General features: G+C 50.7%; 2 protein-coding genes across 2 annotated transcripts in view; both read right to left on the minus strand.

The window, feature by feature from the left end:
• Positions 1-5114: 5114 nt before the first annotated feature.
• On the minus strand, positions 5115-14096 carry LOC138646250 (110 kDa antigen-like). Its single transcript, XM_069735717.1, has 3 exons — positions 14055-14096; positions 13629-13682; positions 5115-5693 (listed from the first exon to the last, which is right to left on the minus strand). Exons 1-3 carry the CDS (start codon positions 14094-14096, stop codon positions 5115-5117), a joined length of 675 nt encoding a protein of 224 aa, XP_069591818.1.
• Positions 14097-18772: 4676 nt separating this feature from the next.
• PRR14 (proline rich 14) overlaps positions 18773-24289 on the minus strand; it is a 46040-nt gene continuing 40523 nt past the window's right edge. The window contains exons 8-9 of the mRNA XM_069735257.1: positions 19164-19235; positions 18773-19076 (exon numbers count right to left, since the gene is read on the minus strand). Coding sequence (XP_069591358.1) covers positions 18815-19076; positions 19164-19235 — 334 coding nt within the window. The 3' untranslated portion in view covers positions 18773-18814. The remainder of the gene's footprint in view (positions 19077-19163; positions 19236-24289) is intronic.

The raw sequence follows: 24289 nt of genomic DNA on the forward strand, positions 1-24289 counted from the left end.
CACTGACGTGTGGAGGGGGAGGAGCTCACTGACGTGTGGAGGGGGAGGAGCTCACTGACGTGTGGAGGGGGAGGAGCTCACTGACGTGTGGAGGGGGAGGAGCTCACTGACGTGTGGAGGGGGAGGAGCTCACTGACGTGTGGAGGGGGAGGAGCTCACTGACGTGTGGAGGGGGAGGAGCTCACTGACGTGTGGAGGGGGAGGAGCTCACTGACGTGTGGGGGCTCACTAATAGGGGATGGGGGGCTCACTGATGTGTGAGGGGAGCAGCGCACGGATTTTGGGGGCTCCCTGATGTGTGTGGGGAGCAGCTCACTCATTTGAGGGGCTCACTAATGGGGGGTGGGGAGCTCACTGATGTGTATGTGGGGCTCACTGATTCGTGGGGGCTCAATAATGGGGGGCTCACTGATGTGTGTGGCTCACTGGTTTGTGGGGGCTCACTAATGGGGGAAGCAGCTCACTAATGGGGGGTGGGGGGCTCACTGGTTTGTGGTGGCTCAATAATGGGGGGTGGGGGGCTCAATGTGTGTGTGTGGCTCACTGGTTTGTGGGGGCTCACTACTGGGGGAAGCAGCACACTAGTGGGAAGAAGCAGCACACTAATGGGGGCTCACTGATGTGTGTGTGGGGCTCACTGGTTTGTGGGGGCTCAATAATGGGGGATGGGGGCTCACTGGTTTGTGGGGGCTCACTGATGTGGGGGGAGCAGCTCACTAGTGGGGGGCTCACTGATGTGGGGGGTGCAGCTCACTAGTGGGGGGTGGGGAGCTCACTGATGTGGGGGGAGCAGCTCACTAGTGGGGGGTGGGGAGCTCACTGATGGGGGGAAGCAGCTCACTAGTGGGGGGTGGGGGGCTCACTGATGTGGGGGGAGCAGCTCACTAGTGGGGGGTGGGGAGCTCACTGATGGGGGGAAGCAGCTCACTAGTGGGGGGCTCACTGATGGGGGGGAGCAGCTCACTAGTGGGGGGGTGGGGGGCTCACTGATGGGGGGAGCAGCTCACTAGTGGGGGGTGGGGGGCTCACTGATGGGGGGAGCAGCTCACTAGTGGGGGGATCACTGATGGGGGAGCAGCTCACTAGTGGGGGTGGGGGGCTCACTGATGGGGGAGCAGCTCACTAGTGGGGGGCTCACTGATGGGGGGAGCAGCTCACTAGTGGGGGGTGGGGGGCTCACTGATGGGGGAGCAGCTCACTAGTGGGGGGCTCACTGATGGGGGAGCAGCTCACTAGTGGGGGGCTCACTGATGGGGGGAGCAGCTCACTAGTGGGGGGCTCACTGATGTGGGGGGAGCAGCTCACTAGTGGGGGGTGGGGGGCTCACTGATGGGGGGGAGCAGCTCACTAGTGGGGGTGGGGGGCTCACTGATGTGGGGGGAGCAGCTCACTAGTGGGGGGTGGGGGGCTCACTGATGGGGGGAGCAGCTCACTGATGGGGGTGGGGGGCTCACTGATGGGGGGAGCAGCTCACTGATGGGGGGTGGGGGGCTCACTGATGTGGGGGGAGCAGCTCACTGATGGGGGGTGGGGGGCTCACTGATGGGGGGAGCAGCTCACTGATGGGGGGGAGCAGCTCACTAGTGGGGGGCGGGAGGCTCACTGATATGGGGGGAGCAGCTCACTAGTGGGGGTGGGGGGCTCACTGATGGGGGAGCAGCTCACTGATGGGTGGGGGGCTCACTGATGGGGGGAGCAGCTCACTAGTGGGGGGTGGGGGGCTCACTGATGGGGGAGCAGCTCACTAGTGGGGGTGGGGGGCTCACTGATGGGGGGGAACAGCTCACTAGTGGGGGGTGGGGGGCTCACTGATGGGGGGAGCAGCTCACTAGTGGGGGGTGGGGGGCTCACTGATGGGGGAGCAGCTCACTAGTGGGGGTGGGGGGCTCACTGATGGGGGGAGCAGCTCACTAGTGGGGGTGGGGGGCTCACTGATGGGGGAGCAGCTCACTAGTGGGGGTGGGGGGCTCACTGATGGGGGGAGCAGCTCACTAGTGGGGGGTGGGGGGCTCACTGATGGGGGGAACAGCTCACTAGTGGGGGTGGGGGGCTCACTGATGGGGGAGCAGCTCACTAGTGGGGGTGGGGGGCTCACTGATGGGGGGAGCAGCTCACTAGTGGGGGGTGGGGGGCTCACTGATGGGGGGAGCAGCTCACTAGTGGGGGGTGGGGGGCTCACTGATGGGGGGGAGCAGCTCACTGATGGGGGTGGGGGGGCTCACTGATGGGGGGGAGCAGCTCACTGATGGGGGTGGGGGGGCTCACTGATGTGGGGGGAGCAGCTCACTAGTGGGGGGCTCACTGATGGGGGTGGGGGGGCTCACTGATGGGGGGGAGCAGCTCACTGATGGGGGTGGGGGGGCTCACTGATGTGGGGGGAGCAGCTCACTAGTGGGGGGCTCACTGATGGGGGTGGGGGGGCTCACTGATGGGGGGGGAGCAGCTCACTAGTGGGGGGTGGGGGGCTCACATAGATGACGGCCCGTCTTGCTGCTTCCCTCCGTCGCCCAGGGAGCTCTCACCTCCTCCCCCAGAGCAGACCCGGTCTCCGGTCGTTTCCCTTTCTCCTTTAGCCCCGCCTTCCACGCCCTGCGTGCTGAAAACGGGATGACGTCAGATTGAGTCAACGCCATTTTCTTGAAGGTAAGTCATTGGGAATATGGCGGAGACGTGCTGACGTCACGGCCGCCATCTTTACGAAGCAGAAACTTCATCAGGATGCCCGAGGAGAAAGTGACACCAGAGGCCTCGTATACAGCATGACGCCTGCGCAGTGACGTTCTCCATCACTGGCAGCAATATTGTCTGCTGTGCACCGGTCATTCTCCTCCGTCCTCTGTGAGGTGACACCGGTCATTCTCCTCCGTCCTCTGTGAGGTGACACCGGTCATTCTCCTCCGTCCTCTGTGAGGTGACACCGGTCATTCTCCTCCGTCCTCTGTGCGAGGTGACACCGGTCATTCTCCTCCGTCCTCTGTGCGAGGTGACACCGGTCATTCTCCTCCGTCCTCTGTGTGAGGTGACACCGGTCATTCTCCTCCGTCCTCTGTGAGGTGACACCGGTCATTCTCCTCCGTCCTCTGTGAGGTGACACCGGTCATTCTCCGTCCTCTGTGCGAGGTGACACCGGTCATTCCCCTCCGTCCTCTGTGTGAGGTGACACCGGTCATTCTCCGTCCTCTGTGAGGAGACACCGGTCATTCTCCGTCCTCTGTGCGAGGTGACACCGGTCATTCTCCTCCTTCCTCTGTGAGGTGACACCGGTCATTCTCCTCCTTCCTCTGTGAGGTGACACCGGTCATTCTCCTCCGTCCTCTGTGTGAGGAGACACCGGTCATTCTCCTCCGTCCTCTGTGAGGTGACACCGGTCATTCCCCTCCGTCCTCTGTGAGGTGACACCGGTCATTCTCCTCCGTCCTCTGTGAGGTGACACCGGTCATTCTCCTCCGTCCTCTGTGCGAGGAGACACCGGTCATTCTCCTCCGTCCTCTGTGCGAGGAGACACCGGTCATTCTCCTCCGTCCTCTGTGAGGTGACACCGGTCATTCTCCTCCGTCCTCTGTGAGGTGACACCGGTCATTCTCCTCCGTCCTCTGTGTGAGGAGACACCGGTCATTCTCCTCCGTCCTCTGTGAGGTGACACCGGTCATTCTCCTCCGTCCTCTGTGCGAGGAGACACCGGTCATTCTCCTCCGTCCTCTGTGTGAGGTGACACCGGTCATTCTCCTCCGTCCTCTGTGAGGTGACACCGGTCATTCTCCTCCGTCCTCTGTGCGAGGAGACACCGGTCATTCTCCTCCGTCCTCTGTGTGAGGTGACACCGGTCATTCTCCTCCATCCTCTGTGAGGTGACACCGGTCATTCTCCTCCGTCCTCTGTGTGAGGAGACACCGGTCATTCTCCTCCTTCCTCTGTGAGGTGACACCGGTCATTCTCCTCCGTCCTCTGTGAGGTGACACCGGTCATTCTCCTCCGTCCTCTGTGTGAGGTGACACCGGTCATTCTCCTCCTTCCTCTGTGAGGTGACACCGGTCATTCCCCTCCGTCCTCTGTGAGGTGACACCGGTCATTCTCCTCCATCCTCTGTGCGAGGTGACACCGGTCATTCTCCTCCGTCCTCTGTGCGAGGTGACACCGGTCATTCTCCTCCGTCCTCTGTGAGGTGACACCGGTCATTCTCCTCCGTCCTCTGTGTGAGGTGACACCGGTCATTCTCCTCCGTCCTCTGTGTGAGGTGACACCGGTCATTCTCCTCCGTCCTCTGTGTGAGGTGACATCGGTCATTCTCCTCCGTCCTCTGTGTGAGGTGACACCGGTCATTCTCCTCCGTCCTCTGTGTGAGGTGACACCGGTCATTTTCCTCCGTCCTCTGTGAGGTGACACCGGTCATTCTCTTCCGTCCTCTGTGTGAGGTGACACCGGTCATTCTCCTCCGTCCTCTCTGTGAGGTGACACCGGTCATTCTCCTCTGTGAGGTGACACCGGTCATTCTCCTCCGTCCTCTGTGTGAGGTGACACCGGTCATTCCCCTCCGTCCTCTGTGTGAGGGGACACCGGTCATTCTCCTCCGTCCTCTGTGAGGTGACACCGGTCATTCTCCTCCGTCTTCTGTGCGAGGTGACACCGGTCATTCTCCTCCGTCCTCTGTGTGAGGTGACACCGGTCATTCTCCTCCGTCCTCTGTGTGAGGTGACACCGGTCATTCTCCTCCGTCCTCTGTGCGAGGTGACACCGGTCATTCTCCTCCGTCCTCTGTGCGAGGTGACACCGGTCATTCTCCTCCGTCCTCTGTGCGAGGTGACACCGGTCATTCTCCTCCGTCCTCTGTGAGGTGACACCGGTCATTCTCCTCCGTCCTCTGTGAGGTGACACCGGTCATTCTCCTCCGTCCTCTGTGTGAGGTGACACCGGTCATTCTCCTCCGTCCTCTGTGAGGTGACACCGGTCATTCTCCTCCGTCCTCTGTGAGGTGACACCGGTCATTCTCCTCCGTCCTCTGTGAGGTGACACCGGTCATTCTCCTCCGTCCTCTGTGAGGTGACACCGGTCATTCTCCTCCGTCCTCTGTGAGGTGACACCGGTCATTCTCCGTCCTCTGTGCGAGGTGACACCGGTCATTCTCCTCCATCCTCTGTGAGGTGACACCGGTCATTCTCCTCCTTCCTCTGTGCGAGGAGACTCCGGTCATTCTCCTCCGTCCTCTGTGCGAGGTGACACCGGTCATTCTCCGTCCTCTGTGTGAGGTGACACCGGTCATTCTCCTCCGTCCTCTGTGGGAGGTGACACCGGTCATTCTCCTCCGTTCTCTGTGCGAGGTGACACCGGTCATTCTCCTCCGTCCTCTGTGCGAGGTGACACCGGTCATTCTCCTCCGTCCTCTGTGCGAGGTGACACCGGTCATTCTCTTCCGTCCTCTGTGTGAGGTGACACCGGTCATTCTCCTCCGTCCTCTGTGAGGCGACACCGGTCATTCTCCTCCGTCCTCTGTGCGAGGTGACACCGGTCATTCTCCTCCGTCCTCTGTGCGAGGTGACACCGGTCATTCTCCGTCCTCTGCGTGAGGTGACACCGGTCATTCTCCTCCGTCCTCTGTGTGAGGTGACACCGGTCATTCTCCTCCGTCCTGTGAGGTGACACCGGTCATTCTCCTCCGTCCTCTGTGTGAGGTGACACCGGTCATTCTCCTCCGTCCTCTGTGTGAGGTTACATAGTTACATAGTTATTAAGGTTGAAGGAAGACTATAAGTCCATCTAGTTCAACCCATAGCCTAACCTAACATGTTGATCCAGAGGACATAGGTGACACCGGTCATTCTCCTCCGTCCTCTGTGTGAGGTGACACCGGTCATTCTCCTCCGTCCTCTGTGTGAGGTTACATAGTTACATAGTTATTAAGGTTGAAGGAAGACTATAAGTCTATCTAGTTCAACCCATAGCCTAACCTAACATGCCTTAACATGTTGATCCAGAGGACAGAGGTGACACCGGTCATTCTCCTCCGTCCTCTGTGTGAGGTGACACCGGTCATTCTCCGTCCTCTGTGTGAGGTGACACCGGTCATTCTCCGTCCTCTGTGTGAGGTGACACCGGTCATTCTCCTCTGTCCTGTGTGAGGAGACACCGGTCATTCTCCTCCGTCCTCTGTGAGGTGACACCGGTCATTCTCCTCCGTCCTCTGTGTGAGGTGACACCGGTCATTCTCTGTCCTGTGTGAGGTGACACCGGTCATTCTCTGTCCTGTGTGAGGTGACACCGGTCATTCTCCGTCCTCTGTGTGTGGTGACACCGGTCATTCTCCTCCATCCTCTGTGAGGTGACACCGGTCATTCTCCTCCATCCTCTGTGTGAGGTGACACCGGTCATTCTCCTCCGTCCTCTGTGTGAGATGACACCGGTCATTCTCCTCCGTCCTCTGTGCGAGGAGACACCGGTCATTCTCCTCCGTCCTCTGTGTAGGGTGACAACGATCCATGATGTTGCAGCGTCCTGGATAGCGATCTCGTTGTGTTTGACACGCAGCAGCAATCTGGATCCCGCTGTGATATCGCTGGTCGGAGCTAGAAGGCCAGAACTTTATTTGGTCGTCAGGTCGGCGTGATTCGTCATGTTTGACAGTAAAAGCAACGACGCCAGCAACGTTTTTACATGGAGCTAACAACCAGCGAGAACAATAAGTGTTATGAACTAGTGATTCAGAAACACAATGGACCTGGTAGTTAAGAGCACACAAAGTTACCTGATAGTTACTAATAACATAGGACGAGCTCTGAGACGTGGGAACTCTGCTGACCGCAATCCCTAATCCTATCACACCACACTAGAAGTAGCCGTGGAGCGCTCCTGACCAGACCTAGGCGCCTCGGGCACAGCCTGAGAAACTAGCTAGCCCTGAAGATAGAAAAATAAGCCTACCTTGCCTCAGAGAAATTCCCCAAAGGAAAAGGCAGCCCCCCACATATAATGACTGTGAGTAAAGATGAAAATACAAACAGAGATGAAATAGGTATTAGCAAAGTGAGGCCCGACTTACTGAATAGACCGAGGATAGTAAAGATAGCTTTGCGGTCAGCACAAAAACCTACAAACAACCACGCAGAGGGCGCAAAAAGACCCTCCGTACCGACTAACGGCACGGAGGTGCTTCCTCTGCGTCCCAGAGCTTCCAGCAAGCAAGAAAAACCAATATAGCAAGCTGGACAGAAAAAATAGCAAACAAAAGCAACACAAGCAGAACTTAGCTTATGTAGAGCAGACAGGCCACAAGACGATCCAGGAGAGAGCAAGACCAATACTGGAACATTGACTGGAGGCAAGGAACAAAGAACTAGGTGGAGTTAAATAGAGCAGCACTTAACGACCTAACCTCGTCACCTGAGGAAGGAAACTCAGAAGCCGCAGCCCCACTCACATCCACCAGATGAAGCTCATGGACAGAACCAGCCAAAGTACCACTCATGACCACAGGAGGGAGCTTGACCACAGAATTCACAACAGTACAGGGTCACCGAACCCTCACCAGAGCCCCCAGGCCGACCAGGATGAGCCAAATGAAAGGCACGAACCAGATCGACAGCATGAACATCAGAGGCAAAGACCCAGGAATTATCTTCCTGACCATAACCCTTCCACTTAACCAGGTACTGGAGTTTCCGTCTCGAAATACGAGAATCCAAAATCTTCTCCACTATATACTCCAACTCCCCCTCAACCAAAACCGGAGCAGGAGGATCAACGGATGGAACCACAGGTGCCACGTATCTCCGCAACAATGACCTATGGAATACATTATGGATAGAAAAAGAAGCTGGAAGGGTCAAACGAAAAGACACAGGATTAAGAACCTCAGAAATCCTATACGGACCAATGAAACGAGGCTTAAACTTAGGAGAGGAAACTTTCATAGGACTATAACGAGACGACAACCAAACCAAATCCCCAACACGAAGTCGGGGACCCACACAGCGCCTGCGGTTAGCGAAACGTTAAGCCTTCTCCTGGGACAAGGTCAAATTGTCCACTACACGAGTCTAAATCTGCTGCAACCTATCCACCACAGTATCCACACCAGGACAGTTCGAAGACTCAACCTGCCCTGAAGAGAAACGAGGATGGAAACCAGAATTGCAGAAAAACGGCGAAACCAAAGTAGCCGAGCTGGCCCGATTATTAAGGGCGAACTCAGCCAAAGGCAAAAAGGAAACCCAATCATCCTGATCAGCAGAAACAAAACATCTCAGATATGTTTCCAAGGTCTGATTGGTTCGTTCAGTTTGGCCATTTGTCTGAGGATGGAAAGCCGAGGAAAAAGACAAATCAATGCCCATCCTAGCACAAAAGGCTCGCCAAAACCTCGAAACAAACTGGGAACCTCTGTCAGAAACGATGTTCTCCGGAATGCCATGTAAACGAACCACATGTTGGAAAAACAATGGCACCAAATCAGAGGAGGAAGGCAATTTAGACAAGGGTACCAAATGGACCATCTTAGAGAAGCGATCACAAACCACCCAAATGACCGACATCTTTTGAGAGACGGGGAGATCCGAAATAAAATCCATATAGATATGTGTCCAGGGCCTCTTCGGGACCGGCAAGGGCAAAAGCAACCCACTGGCACGAGAACAGCAGGGCTTAGCCCGAGCACAAATCCCACAGGACTGCACAAACGAATGCACATCCCGCGACAGAGACGGCCACCAAAAGGATCTAGCCACCAAATCTCTGGTACCAAAGATTCCAGGATGACCAGCCAACACCGAACAATGAACCTCAGAGATAACTCTACTCGTCCATTTATCAGGGACAAACAGTTTCTCCGCTGGGCAACGGTCAGGTCTATTAGCCTGAAATTTTTGCAGCACCCGCCGCAAATCAGGGGAGATGGCAGACAAAATTACAGAGATGTAAGGTACCTTAGGGAGGGACTATGGCTTGTAGCACCCTTAACCCGAATGTGAGATCAGAGGAAGCCCCCAAATCCAACCTATAGTGTTTAAAGAAGGTGGACGGGGATGACCATCTGGCCGCCTTACATATCTGGTCGATTGATACTCCAGATTTTTCCGCCCAGGATGTAGCCATGGCCCTGGTGGAATGCGCCCTCAGATTCTGCGGAGCCGGACCCCCACCTGCAGTATAAGCCAAAGAGATAGCCTCCCTAATCCACTTTGCTAGCGTGTACTTTGATACCCTGAATCCCTTTCTAGGATTTTGGAAAGATAAAAATAACGCATCATCTTTCTTCCATGTGTCAGTAACGGAGATGTATTCTAGCAGGCACCTCCTAACGTCTAAAGTATGAAGTAGTTCTTCCTTAGGGTTAGCAGGATTAGGGAGGAAGGATGGTAAAATTATCTCTTGTGACCTATGAAACCGTGATGATACTTTTGGTAAATAGGCCGGGTCCGGTCTGAGGATTACTCTGTCTGGTAGAAACTCTGTATAAGGGGGAACCCTGGAGAGAGCTTGTATGTCTCCTACTCTACGGGCAGAAGTAATTGCTACCAGAAATGCTGTCTTAAGGGATAAGGCCTTAATTGAAGCTGATTGTAAAGGTTCAAACGGCTCTTTAGTCAATGCTGATAGAACTAGGTTGAGATCCCAAGGCATAGATCTATCTTTATGTATGGGTCTAGACCTACTAGATGCTTTAATGAACCTTGAGATCCAGTAATTATTGGCGAAGTTACAGGAAAATAGAGCCCCTAGGGCCGAGACCTGTACCTTTAGAGTACTAGTGGATAGACCTAACTCTAAGCCTTTTTGCAGGAATTCTAAGATTTGATTTATAGGTATTCCTTCTTCTAAATTGAAATCAGAAGAGGCCAGAAACTTTCGCCAGGTCCTAGCGTAGATTGTTGTGGTTATTTGCTTCCTACTTTTCATAAGGGTTTCAACTAAACTCGGGGAGAACCCTTTGTTTTCTAGTAACGCCCTTTCAAAATCCATGCCGTTAAATGAAGGTTCTTTACTTGCGGATGACTGATCGGAACCTGGTAGAGCAAATCTGGAATCTCCGGGAGTACCCAGGGATCCTCTACTGACATGATCCTGAGCCAAGTGAACCAGGCCCTTCTGGGCCAGAATGGGGCAATCAATATAACTCTGGCTCGATCTTCTCTTATCTTCCTGACTACTAGGGATATCAGGCCTAGTGGAGGAAATGCATAAGCCAGCTGAAAATCCCAATTGATCAGAAAGGCGTCTACCGCCAGAGGATTCTCCCTGGGATTTAGGGAACAGAATTTTAATGTCTTCCGGTTGTCCCTGGTAGCAAATAAATCTACTTCTGGATGTCCCCATTTGTGGACAATCTGATCGAACACGCAATTGTTTAGGGACCACTCCCCTTGTCTCAAGGTGTTGCGGCTTAGAAAGTCCGCTTTGACATTTTCTTTTCCTCTTATGTGTAGAGCGGTTAGGGATAAGAAGTGATTTTCCGCTGTCTGGAACAGACGATCCGCCACTCTCATCAGTGACTCGGAATGAGTTCCACCCTGATGATTTATGTATGCGGATGCAAGTAAAGAAGCTGCGGAGACACCATCACGTGTTTCTCGACGCAAGCAGTGAGTAGCCAGGCCTTTCCCTGGGAAGGAACAACCACGGGAAGGACAGCATCCTATGAAGGAAAGCCACCTATGCCAAGCATGGTATCCATCCACAGACAGCTGTTTCGGGGTTTTTGCCCCTCATCAGTGTGGAGTAGGAATCTGGCTATTAGGAGCAGTGCCTAGTAAAAAGGCTATAAAGGCACAGATGATTGGCCTCGGGGAGACCAAAACATCCAACACCGCGGAGACACCATCACGTGTTTCTCAACGCAGTGATTCCAGAACACTGCCCCCATCCCTTATGGGAAATATGCAGATGCAAGTAAAGAAGCTGCGGAGACACCATCACGTGTTTCTCGACGCAAGCAGTGAATAGCCAGGCCTTTCCCCGGGAAGGAACAACCACGGGAAGGACAGCATCCTATGAAGGAAAGCCACCTATGCCAAGCATGGTATCCATCCACAGACAGCTGTTTCGGGGTTTTTGCCCCTCATCAGTGTGGAGTAGGAATCTGGCTATTAGGAGCAGTGCCTAGTAAAAAGGCTTAGAAAGTCCGCTTTGACATTTTCTTTTCCTCTTATGTGTAGAGCGGTTAGGGATAAGAAGTGATTTTCCGCTGTCTGGAACAGACGATCCGCCACTCTCATCAGTGACTCGGAATGAGTTCCACCCTGATGATTTATGTATGCGACGCCACCTGGTTGTCTGATAGGATCTTGACATGATGACCCTGCAGATATATGAGGAATTTTTTCACTGAAAGCTCTACTGCCATTAACTCTTGCTGGTTGGAGGAGGCTGATGTTAGGGGAGGGGGCCATAGACCCTGAACCATGATGTCATCCATGTGTGCTCCCCAACCCGAGGGGCTAGCATCTGTTGTTACAACGCGTGTTACCTGTGACACCCAGGGAACTCCCGCCGATAAGTTCTTACTGTCTAGCCACCACCTAAGAGATGTGAGTGCTTTTGGACCTAAGGTAATCTGACTCTGCAGGGACCCCTGTAAGATTCTATCATTAACCAACACCTCAGATTGTAACGGTCTGGTGTGGAATTGGGCCCAACGGACAGCGGGAATGCAAGAGGTTAAGGAACCCAATAGCGACATAGCCTGTCTAAGGGTCATGGATGGTTTATCGATTGTCTTAGACACCTGTTGCTGGATATGTAATAATTTGTCGGGTGGAAGACAACACTGTTGGGATTCTGAGTTTAATAACAGTCCTAAGAACCTTTGTATCTTTTGAGGCTGTAAATGAGATTTCTCATAATTTATGATCCACCCTAGACACTCAAGTTTGGATGTGGCTGTTTCTAGCTGGGACAGGCAATGGTCTGCTGAGCTCCCTACTATAAGGAAGTCATCCAAGTAGGGAATGATCAGGATGTCGGACTCTCTTAAGTGCGCCATGACCTCGGCCACTAGTTTTGTAAACACCCTCGGAGCCGCTGATAAGCCAAAGGGGAGAGCTCCGAACTGGAAATGACGAATGCGACCCCCCACTGACACAGCTACTCTCAGGAACCTCTGGAAATCTTCATGTATCGGAACATGATAGTATGCGTCTTTAAGATCTACAACTACCATGAAACAGTGATTAAACAACATTTTTATTGCTGAATTAATTGTCTCCATTTTGAAGGATTCATTAACCAGGAACTCATTAAGACCTTTTAGATTTATGATCGTTCTAAAAGATCTATCTGGCTTTTTAATCAGAAAAAGAGGAGAATAAAATCCCCTTCCTCTTTCTGATTCTGGAATTTCCATCAATACATTTTTTGAGCATAAGTTCATGACCTCTGCTTCTAGAGCTGCTTGCTCAAGGGGGGAGGAACGTAAAGGGGTTAATTTAAATTTTTCTCGAGGCCAGTGATTGAAGTCCAGCCTTAGACCTTTGGTAATAATGCCTCAGACCCATTTACTGTTCGTAATGTCAAGCCACGCTGAGGAGAATGCTGAGTCTACCCCCCACAGGGATCGCTAGTCATTGGTCCGGTTTTTTCTGATCCTTTGAGGAACGGCGAAAGATGTAGCCCGTACCTCTACCGCGTCTGTCTTCTCCCACTAGAGAAAGTTTCAGATGGGAAGACCCGCGTTTCTTCTCGCGACCAAACCTTCTTCGATTAAAGGGTCGGCGATAGGATGCAGAGTACAGACTGGGAAACTTCTTTTTGTCATCGCCTGCCTTTTCCAGCAATTCATCCAGCGTTGGACCAAAGAGATATTGTCCCTCGCACGGAATGGCGCAGAGTTTAGTTCTGGACTGAATGTCACCTGACCAGCACTTTAACCATAAGGCTCTGCGAGCTGCGTTAGATAGTCCTGCCGCTCTAGCCGCCATTCTGACAGAGTCCACAGATGCGTCCGATAGGAACGCCGCAGCATTCTGAATTGTCGGTAGCGCTTTCAGAATAGAATCTCTGGATGCCCCGTCTTTAAGCTGAGACTCTAATTGATCTAGCCAGACCATTACAGACCTGGCTGTGCATGTTGCGGCCACGGCTGGTCTGAGGGATCCTGCCGCCATCTCCCAGGTACCTTTAAGGAAGATATCCGCCTTCCTGTCTAGAGGATCTTTGAGGGACCCCATATCCTCAAAGGGTAATGAGGCCTTCTTTGACGCTTTTGCCACTGCCGCGTCCAACTTAGGGGCTTTATCCCATGTATCCACAACCGGATCATCAAAGGGATACCTGCGTTTTAAAGCTGGTGGTAAGGTCCCCTTTTTTTCCGTTTTTTTCCATTCTCGGAGGATCAATTCTTGGATCTTCTCGTTTACCGGAAAAGATCTATGTTTTTTACGATCTAATCCACTAAACATTAACTCCTGTTTTGAGGGCTGTGATTTGGGTTCCTCTATACCCATCGTGCCTCTAACTGATTTGACCACCCTGTCAATCTTATCCAAGGGTAGACAAAATCGTCCAGACTCCTCATCTGATGAAGAGGAGAAAGGACTAGAGAGATAGGTACTTTCTTCTCTTTCCTCTTCTGAAGAATTAGAGTCCAGAGGGGTCCTATGTTTCGAGCCTTCCGCTTGGGATAGGGATCGTAATGACTCCCTTACTTCTAGCCGGATCATTTCTTTTAAGTTTGCCGCACTCACGGACTCTTCTGCTACCTAGGGGAGGACAATATAGGTGATAACCACTATCTGACCTAAAGTCACTTCCACCCAACCACTCCTGTAGACCTCACCGTCTGTTGTATACAGGGGGCACATAACGTTTTAGTACAAGAGTCAGGTAAGGGGACTCCACAGAGGGCACACACCTTATGTTTTGACTTGTCCGTACTCTTCTTCCCCTGGAAAGATAAAGTATAAGGGGCCCGCGTCACAGAGTGAACTTTCACGTAGATCACTTACCCGTGCGCCAAAGTAAAGTACCAGAATCCGAGGGGGTTCTTTCCTAGTCGAAGCTCTGGATCCATGCTCGGATGAGCTTTTACGACTGGGCTGGTCGCCTCTATCTTTCTTGGGCTTCTGACGCACCTCGTCTGATGGCTGCTGCTGCTGCTCACCACCACTCTCCATGACGAATTGCGACCAAAAGCAGGGTTCTGACATTGTAACCCGCTTAAATCCCCCTTGGATCCGGTCAGCAGATGGGCCAGCGCTATCCCTATTGGTTCCGGACACAGCAGGGAGGGCAGGAGGGCTGGCGGACGAACCGTCGTCCAGATGCGATGGGCGCCGCCATCTTGGACCGACCGCGCATGCGCGGACGTCCGGCGACCCGGAAGCGGCTACCAAACTCCACCCCCCACGTCACTGCACCCGGAAACGCTCCAGCGCACGCTGGGGATGGACCGGCAGCACTCCGGAGCTACCCACACATCTGAGCCCAGCACCCGCAGCCACGCCGCACCGCTGCGCCACCAATGGGAAATACTTACCTGCGCCGACACTGATGGATGCAGGAAATCCTCCGGACTCCGCTCCCTGCTGCGAACGCCACCGACGTGCAATCCAGCAAGGACCACCGTGGCATCTCCAGGGATCTCCGCACCGGCCGAGGTAGGAGACCCCCCCGCTACCGTAATCGGCCGGCCGGCCTGGGCTCCTTCTGTAGGCACCCGTCCCTTCAGGAACAGGAAACCAACTGAGGCAAGGGAGAGGTGCCGCCTTTTTGTATCTGTAGGTTTCCTGTTCCTAATGGGCGGATCCCCTCTCTCATCGTGCTGTCATGGGAGTCCGAGTAAAAACGCATCAATATTACATAATGCAGGATCTCCTGGCGCAAGGGAAAATGCCCAATCTTGAGGGTCGCCACGTAATAAAGAAATAATGATCTTAACTTGTTGAACTGGGTCACCAGAGGAGCGGGGTTTCAAAGTCAGAAATAGTTTACAATTATTTTTAAAACTCAGAAACTTAGCTCTATCTCCAGAAAACAAATCAGGAATAGGAATTCTAGGTTCTAACATAGAATTCTGAACCACAAAGTCTTGAATATTTTGTACTCTTGCAGTGAGATGATTCACACAAGAAGACAGACCTTTAATGTCCATCACTACACCTGTGTCAGGAACCACCCAAATGTCTAGGGGAAAAGAAAGACAAAACACAGTGCAGAGAAAAAAAAATTGTCTCAGAACTTCTCTTTTCCCTCTATTGAGAAGCATTAGTACTTTGGGCCTCCAGTACTGTTATGAACTGGGGATTCAGAAACACAATGGACCTGGTGGTTAAGAGCACACAAAGTTACCTGATAGTTACTAATAACATAGGACGAGCTCTGAGACGTGGGAACTCTGCTGACCGCAATCCCTAATCCTATCACACTACACTAGAGGTAGCCGTGGAGCGCTCCTGACCAGACCTAGGCGCCTCGGGCACAGCCTGAGAAACTAGCTAGCCCTGAAGATAGAAAAATAAGCCTACCTTGCCTCAGAGAAATTCCCCAAAGGAAAAGGCAGCCCCCCACATATAATGACTGTGAGTAAAGATGAAAATACAAACACAGAGATGAAATAGGTATTAGCAAAGTGAGGCCCGACTTACTGAATAGACCGAGGATAGTAAAGATAGCTTTGCGGTCAGCACAAAAACCTACAAACAACCACGCAGAGGGCGCAAAAAGACCCTCCGTACCGACTAACGGCACGGAGGTGCTTCCTCTGCGTCCCAGAGCTTCCAGCAAGCAAGAAAAACCAATATAGCAAGCTGGACAGAAAAAATAGCAAACAAAAGCAACACAAGCAGAACTTAGCTTATGCAGAGCAGACAGGCCACAAGACGATCCAGGAAAGAGCAAGGCCAATACTGGAACATTGACTGGAGGCAAGGAACAAAGAACTAGGTGGAGTTAAATAGCGCAGCACCTAACGACCTAACCTCGTCACCTGAGGAAGGAAACTCAGAAGCCGCAGTACCACTCACATCCACCAGATGAAGCTCATGGACAGAACCAGCCGAAGTACCACTCATGACCACAGGAGGGAGCTTGACCACAGAATTCACAACAGATAAGTGAGTCGCCGTTACGTCACTGGATCGCTCCTGCATCGTTCTGGTGTTGCCGTGTTTGACGTCTCTACAGCGACCTAAACAGCGACGCTGCAGCGATCGGCTCGTGGTCTATATCGCTGCAGCGTCGCTGAGTGTGACGCTACCTTAAGTGCTGCCTAAATTAAATCCTCATAATCTGCACTGACACTGCAATCGCTTGCACAGTGTCAGTAGAGAAGCAATCTTATCCCTCTTTACTGCATGCAGACAATGCACATTACTGTCTGATCCTGCTAATGGAGTAGCTGTATATATATTTTTTGCTGCACTCACTATTCTGCTGGTGCAGTCACTGTGTACATACATTACATTACTAATCCTGAGTTACCTCCTGTATTATACCCCAGAGCTGCACTCTCTATTCTGCTGGTGCAGTCACTGTGTACATACAGTGGGGCAAAAAAGTATTTAGTCAGTCAGCAATAGTGCAAGTTCCACCACTTAAAAAGATGAGAGGCGTCTGTAATTTACATCATAGGTAGACCTCAACTATGGGAGACAAACTGAGAAAAAAAAATCCAGAAAATCACTGTCTGTTTTTTTATCATTTTATTTGCATATTATGGTGGAAAATAAGTGTTTGGTCAGAAACAAAATTTCATCTCAATACTTTGTAATATATCCTTTGTTGGCAATGACAGAGGTCAGACGTTTTCTGTAAGTCTTCACAAGGTTGCCACACACTGTTGTTAGTATGTTGGCCCATTCCTCCATGCAGATCTCCTCTAGAGCAGTGATGTTTTTGGCTTTTCGCTTGGCAACACGGACTTTCAACTCCCTCCAAAGGTTTTCTATAGGGTTGAGATCTGGAGACTGGCTAGGCCACTCCAGGACCTTGAAATGCTTCTTACGAAGCCACTCCTTCGTTGCCCTGGCGGTGTGCTTTCGATCATTGTCATGTTGAAAGACCCAGCCACGTTTCATCTTCAATGCCCTTGCTGATGGAAGGAGGTTTGCACTCAAAATCTCACGATACATGGCCCCATTCATTCTTTCATGTACCCGGATCAGTCGTCCTGGCCCCTTTGCAGAGAAACAGCCCCAAAGCATGATGTTTCCACCACCATGCTTTACAGTAGGTATGGTGTTTGATGGATGCAACTCAGTATTCTTTTTCCTCCAAACACGACAAGTTGTGTTTCTACCAAACAGTTCCAGTTTGGTTTCATCAGACCATAGGACATTCTCCCAAAACTCCTCTGGATCATCCAAATGCTCTCTAGCAAACTTCAGACGGGCCCGGACATGTACTGGCTTAAGCAGTGGGACACGTCTGGCACTGCAGGATCTGAGTCCATGGTGGCGTAGTGTGTTACTTATGGTAGGCCTTGTTACATTGGTCCCAGCTCTCTGCAGTTCATTCACTAGGTCCCCCCGCGTGGTTCTGGGATTTTTGCTCACCGTTCTTGTGATCATTCTGACCCCACGGGGTGGGATTTTGCGTGGAGCCCCAGATCGAGGGAGATTATCAGTGGTCTTGTATGTCTTACATTTTCTAATTATTGCTCCCACTGTTGATTTCTTCACTCCAAGCTGGTTGGCTATTGCAGATTCAGTCTTCCCAGCCTGGTGCAGGGCTACAATTTTGTTTCTGGTGTCCTTTGACAGCTCTTTGGTCTTCACCATAGTGGAGTTTGGAGTCAGACTGTTTGAGGGTATGCACAGGTGTCTTTTTATACTGATAAGAAGTTTACACAGGTGCCATTACTACAGGTAATGAGTGGAGGAAAGAGGAGACTCTTAAAGAAGAAGTTACAGGTCTGTGAGAGCCAGAAATCTTGATTGTTTGTTTCTGACCAAATACTTATTTTCCACCATAATATGCAAATAAAATGTTAAAAAAACAGATAATGTGATTTTCTGGATTTTTTTTTCTCAGTTTGTCTCCCATAGTTGAGGTCTACCTATGATGTAAATTACAGACGCCTCTCATCTTTTTAAGTGGTGGAACTTGCACTATTGCTGACTGACTAAATACTTTTTTGCCCCACTGTACATTACATTACTGATCCCGAGTTACATCCTGTATTATACTCCAGAGCTGCACTCACTATTCTGCTGGTGCAGTCACTGTGTACATACATTACATTACTGATCCTGAGTTACCTCCTGTATTATACCCCAGAGCTGCACTCACTATTCTGCTGGTGCAGTCACTGTGTACATACATTACTGATCCTGAGTTACCTCCTGTATTATACCCCAGAGCCACACTCACTATTCTGCTGGTGCAGTCACTGTGTACATACATTACATTACTGATCCTGGGTTACCCCCTGTATTATACCCCAGAGCTGCACTCACTATTCTGCTGGTGCAGTCACTGTGTACATACATTACATTACTGATCCCGAGTTACCTCCTGTATTATACCCCAGAGCTGCACTCACTATTCTGCTGGTGCAGTCACTGTGTACATACATTACATTACTGATCCTGAGTTACATCCTGTATTATACCCCAGAGCTGCACTCACTATTCTGCTGGTGCAGTCACTGTGTACATACATTACATTACTGATCCCGAGTTACCTCCTGTATTATACCCCAGAGCTGCGCTCCCTATTCTTCTGCCCTGATATGGTGTGATCAGATGCTTTCTGTCCATGGAGTGCGTCCTCCCCGCCTCCCGGCACTGATTATAGAGGTGCCAGTCCTGGGCACCAGTGACTCGTGGCTTTGGGTACAGGACACCAGACATTAGCTTACATCATTTATTGGGGTTACATGTGAGGACGGAGCTCATGGATCGGACGAGTCTTCTTGCAGTGCAGCCTCCAGTTGCTTGAGCTTGTGCTGCAGTAACAGTTCGTAGTTGACGTTGTCGGTTGTGCTGGTGGCTGGATGTCTCCGGGTGCGGCCCACCACTTTACCCTTCCTCTTCCGCTTGCGAGGAGCAGAGGTGCGATCTTTGAATATCATGATCCGCCGCAGTGGTCGCTGACTAGTGAAGATCAGGGCGCCGTCCCTCATCATAGGCTCCTCAAATATTGTCTCAAATTTTCTGTAAATGAAAAAATACGCGAGTTTCACAAGTCACCGTCCAGTATCTGCTGGCTACAACGGCCCAGAGCAGCTGAGCAGCACCGACCTCTTCTCTGTGGGCGTGTGGTAGTTCTTATTGGTGTAAATCTCCTCCAGACTGAAGTCCTCCTTCTGCAACCTGGAGACAGAAGGCACGTTATGTACAAAAACACAATGGAAATAGGGGAGAGAGACCACGCACACGACAGAGTACAAACACACACAGGAACGTGCACACACGAGAGAGCATGTGCATACAAAGTGTACACACACGAGTGTACACACACTCACACACAAGAGTATGTACATACACACGAGTGTGCACACACTCACACACCAGAGTCCACACACACACAAGAGTATGTACATACACACGAGTGTGCACACACACCAGAGTACACACACGAGGGAGCATGTGCATACAAAGTGTACACACACACGAGAGTATGTACATACACACAAGTGTACACACACACACACACACACACGAGAGTATGTACATACACACAAGTGTACACACACACACACACACGAGTACAAACACACAATGGAAATAGGGGAGAGAGACCACGCACACGACAGAGTACAAACACACAGGAACGTGCACACACGAGAGAGCATGTGCATACAAAGTGTACACACACGAGTGTACACACACACCAGAGTACACACACACCAGAGTATGTACATACACACGAGTGTGCACACACACCAGAGTACACACACACGAGAGAGCATGTGCATACAAAGTGTACACACACACACGAGAGTATGTACATACACACAAGTGTACACACACACCAGAGTACACACACACACGAGAGTATGTACATACACACAAGTGTACACACACGAGAGAGCATGTGCATACAAAGTGTACACACACACACGAGAGTATGTACATACACACAAGTGTACACACACACACAAGAGTACAAACACACAATGGAAATAGGGGAGAGAGACCACGCACACACGAGAGTACAAACACACACAGAAACGTACACACACGAGGGAGCATGTGCATACAAAGTGTACACATACGAGTGCACACACACACACACCAGAGTCCACACACACACGAGAGTATGTACATACACACGAGTACACACACACACACCAGAGAGCATGTGCATACAAAGTGTACACACACGAGTGCACACACACACCAGAGTCCACACACACACACGAGAGTATGTACATACACACGAGTACACACACACACACCAGAGTACACACACACACACGAGAGAGCATGTGCATACAAAGTGTACACACACGAGTGTACACACACACACCAGAGTCCACACACACACGAGAGTATGTACATACACACGAGTGTACACACACACACACGAGAGTACGTACATACACACACACACCAGAGTACACACACACACACACGAGAGAGCATGTGCATACAAAGTGTGCACACACACACACACACACACACCAGAGTACACACACGAGTGTATGTACATACACACAAGTGTACACACACACACAAGAGTACAAACACACAATGGAAATAGGGGAGAGAGACCACGCATACACGAGAGTACAAACACACAGGAACATACACACACGAGGGAGCATGTGCATACAAAGTGTACACACACGAGTGTACACACACACACACACACACGTACAGAATACACACACACGAGTGTATGTACATACACACGAGTGTACGCACACACCAGAGTGTACACACACACACACACGAGAGAGCATGTGCATACAAAGTGTTCACACACACACACACCAGAGTACACACACACATAGAGAGTATGTACATACACACGAGTGTACGCACACGACAGAGTACACACACACAACAGAGTACACACACGAGAGTATGTACATACACACAAGTGTACGCAGACACACGAGAGTACAAACACACACAAGAACGTACACACACGAGTGTACGCACACGACAGTACAAACACACAAGAACGTGCACACACGAGAGTATGTGCATACAAAGTGTACACACACCACAGAGTACACACACACACACGAGAGAGTATGTACATACAAAGTCTACACATACGAGTGTACACACACACACCAGAGTCCACACACACACACAAGAGAGTATGTACATACACACGAGTGTACACACACACACACACACACACGAGAGTACGTACATACACACACACGAGAGAGTATGTGCATACAAAGTGTACACACACCACAGAGTACACACACACACACGAGAGAGTATGTACATACAAAGTCTACACATACGAGTGTACACACACCACAGTACACACACACACAAGAGAGTATGTACATACACACAAGTGTACGCAGACACACGAGAATACAAACACACACACAAGAACGTACACACACACACACGTGTACACACACACACGACAGTACACACACGAGAGAGTATGTACATACACACAAGTGTACACACGAGTGTACGCACACACACAAGATAGTATGGACATACACACAAGTGTACGCACACACTCGAGAGAACAAACACACAAGAACGTACACACGAGAGAATATGTACATACACACACGTGTACGCACACAATAAAGTACACAACAGTACACACACACACAAGAAAGTACACACACGAGAGTATGTACATACACACACACACACACGAGTGTACGTACACTGTCAGATAAAAATTAAAATGCATAAGAAAATGTCACCCCAAGGCTGGAATTGGGCAGGTTAATCTTTGTGAAGGATTTATGAATTAGCCACATACAAGGTTATTCTGGAAACACAGTTGCTTCCTTCTGCTCAGGCAATGTTCCCCAACTCTGAGGACAGGTTTATCCATCAGGACAATGCGCCATGCCACACAGCTAGGTCAATCAAGGTGTGGGTGAAGGACCACCACATCACATCCCTGTCATGGCCGCCCAATCTCCAGACCTGAACCCCATTGAAAACCTCTGGAATGTGATCAGGAAGATGGAGAGTCACAAGCCATCACACAAAGAAGAACTGCTGACGTTATTGTACCAGGAGCGGCATAAGGCCACCCAGGAGCAGTGTGACAGACTGGTGGAAAGCTGCAAAGACGCAGGAAAGCCGGGATTAACAATCATGGTTATTCCACACAATATTGATTTCTGAACTCTTCCTGAGGTAAAACATTAGTATTGTTGTTTCTAAATGATTATGAACTTGTTTTCTTTGCATTATTTGAAGTCTGCAAGTAATGCATTTTTTTGTTAATTAGACCATATCTCATTTTCAGAAAATACAAAATTTATTGTTTGGAACTTCGGAGACATGTCAGTAGTTTATAGAATAAAATTTACATTTTACTCAAAAATATAGAGAAAAATGAGACAAACTGAACATTTTGCAGTGGTCTCTTAATTTTTGCCAGAGCTGTATATAAATGTAATATCTCTGTTCCCCTTGCTCTGTAAACCGCTCCTCTGAAGCCATACACTAACTGTAAGGGGTGTCCAATCAGCCTGTATACATTATTGGTGGTGGCAGCCAGGCATTTTTTGTTATTGTGTTGGTATTTTTATTGTATTTTGATACAGCATGTACGCATCCATTTCTCGGGGGGGAGTATCTGGCTAAATTTGCTCTTGTACTGTGGATCTAACGGTGGTAATCCAGTATTCAGCACAACATCCAATCCTAAGAATACAGGCATCGTATTGAAGATAGTGCAGCAAGAAGGCGCTCATGTGTAAGGCGCTTCCATGAGGTCCAAGTACATGCTGTGTTGGTGGAGTGTAACACTCAAGGTTGCATCCTCTGTCAAAGCACAGAAAACAGAGAACGTATCATTATCCTCCTCATCTCCTGACTGTTGCACGTCCATCACTCCATCCTCTTCAATTTGTTTCTCGGATCCTGCATCTTCACTAAGAGTTTGTCAGGTACCATGACCCCCCCCTTGTAAGCCACCCTCCCATGGTACCCGCCTGTGCAACGTTAGTCCGGATATTTGAGATATTGTTATCCCTTCCACATCCTCCTCAGCTTCCAACGCTTCCTCTGGGACCACCACCTCCTCACGCAGAATATATATATCATATAGATGACCGGAATGGTGATGCTGATGACGGCGGCTTCAGCACTAACCATCTCGGTAGCCATTTCAAAACTATGCAGAAGGGTGCAGAGGTCCTTCACCTGTGCCCACTCACGCAGCGTGATATGCATCACGGCCGTACTACGATGGCCCAGGCAATGCAAAAGGACATACTGCACCAGGGCTCATCGCTGCTGCCACATGTGTAGAGTGGAATTTCACCATGTCGGCACATTGCATATCAAACAGTTAACCGGTAGGCCGAAAAACCTCTGTAGCGATACAAGTCGATGACCTGCGGGGTGCGATCGCCAGAAGTGAGTACACAGCAACCGTGCTTTCTGCAGCAGCGCATCAAGGCCAGGATAGTTGTGTAGAAATTCCTGTTCTACCAGGCTGAGGACGTAAGCCACGCAAGGTACGTGCGTGAGGTTGCCACGGACATAGGGCCGTCACCAGGTTTGCACCGTTATCGCACACGGCCTTCCTTGGCTCCAGGTTTAGTGGAGGCAGTCATTGCTCTAACTCGGCCTGGATACCGGTCCACAACTCTTCAGCTGTATAATATGCCTTGGAGATCAGTCAATTTGAACACTGATTGCAGTGAGCCCTTGTTGTACAGTACTGAGGTGTTGGTGGATTCGCTCTACACTGTTGGAATGCGTGTCTAATTAAGGCAGAGGTTGAGGGCACAGGTGGAGGCCCTAGAGAAGATAGAGGAGGAAGAAGCAGTGGAGGAAGTGTTAAAAGTAGAGGTTTGTCCTGCAAGCCTTAGGGATTCCCAGACTTGTGGAGCAGTGCCTGCTCCCACAGCCACCAGAGTCACCCAGTGCCCTTTCAGCGAGATGTAACGCCCTTGGCCATGTGTCTGTGGTGAAATGCACACTGGCAGACATAAGATTTTTTCAGGGAAAGGGTGATGTTGTCGGCGACATGCTGGTGTAGCACACGCACAGTTTTCTTAGAGAAGTATTGGTGACGGAGCAACTGGTACTGGGGGACTGTGATGGCCATCAACTTTCGGAAACTGTAGGAGGAAAGGCAGCATTTCCGTGGCCAACAGATTGGAGATGGTGGAGTTCAAGCTCTTAGCTTTGGCATGTGTAGGAGGAAACATTCTTTTACGTGAAACATGGAAATCATAAAAAAA

This window comes from Ranitomeya imitator, chromosome 7 (genome assembly GCF_032444005.1).
Source record: "Ranitomeya imitator isolate aRanImi1 chromosome 7, aRanImi1.pri, whole genome shotgun sequence".
NCBI classification, from domain to species: Eukaryota; Metazoa; Chordata; class Amphibia; order Anura; family Dendrobatidae; genus Ranitomeya; species Ranitomeya imitator.

Excerpts from the sequence above, each read along its gene's own strand:
- LOC138646250 (XM_069735717.1), bottom strand. The coding sequence starts at position 14,096 with ATGGAGAGTGGTGGTGAGCAGCAGCAGCAGCCATCAGACGAG. Across the intron at positions 13,683-14,054 it reads AGCAGCAGCCATCAGACGAG|GTAGCAGAAGAGTCCGTGAG; the intron begins GTGCGTCAGAAG and ends GTCCTCCCCTAG. Across the intron at positions 5,694-13,628 it reads AAGAAATGATCCGGCTAGAA|AGGACGGAGGAGAATGACCG; the intron begins GTAAGGGAGTCA and ends AACCTCACACAG.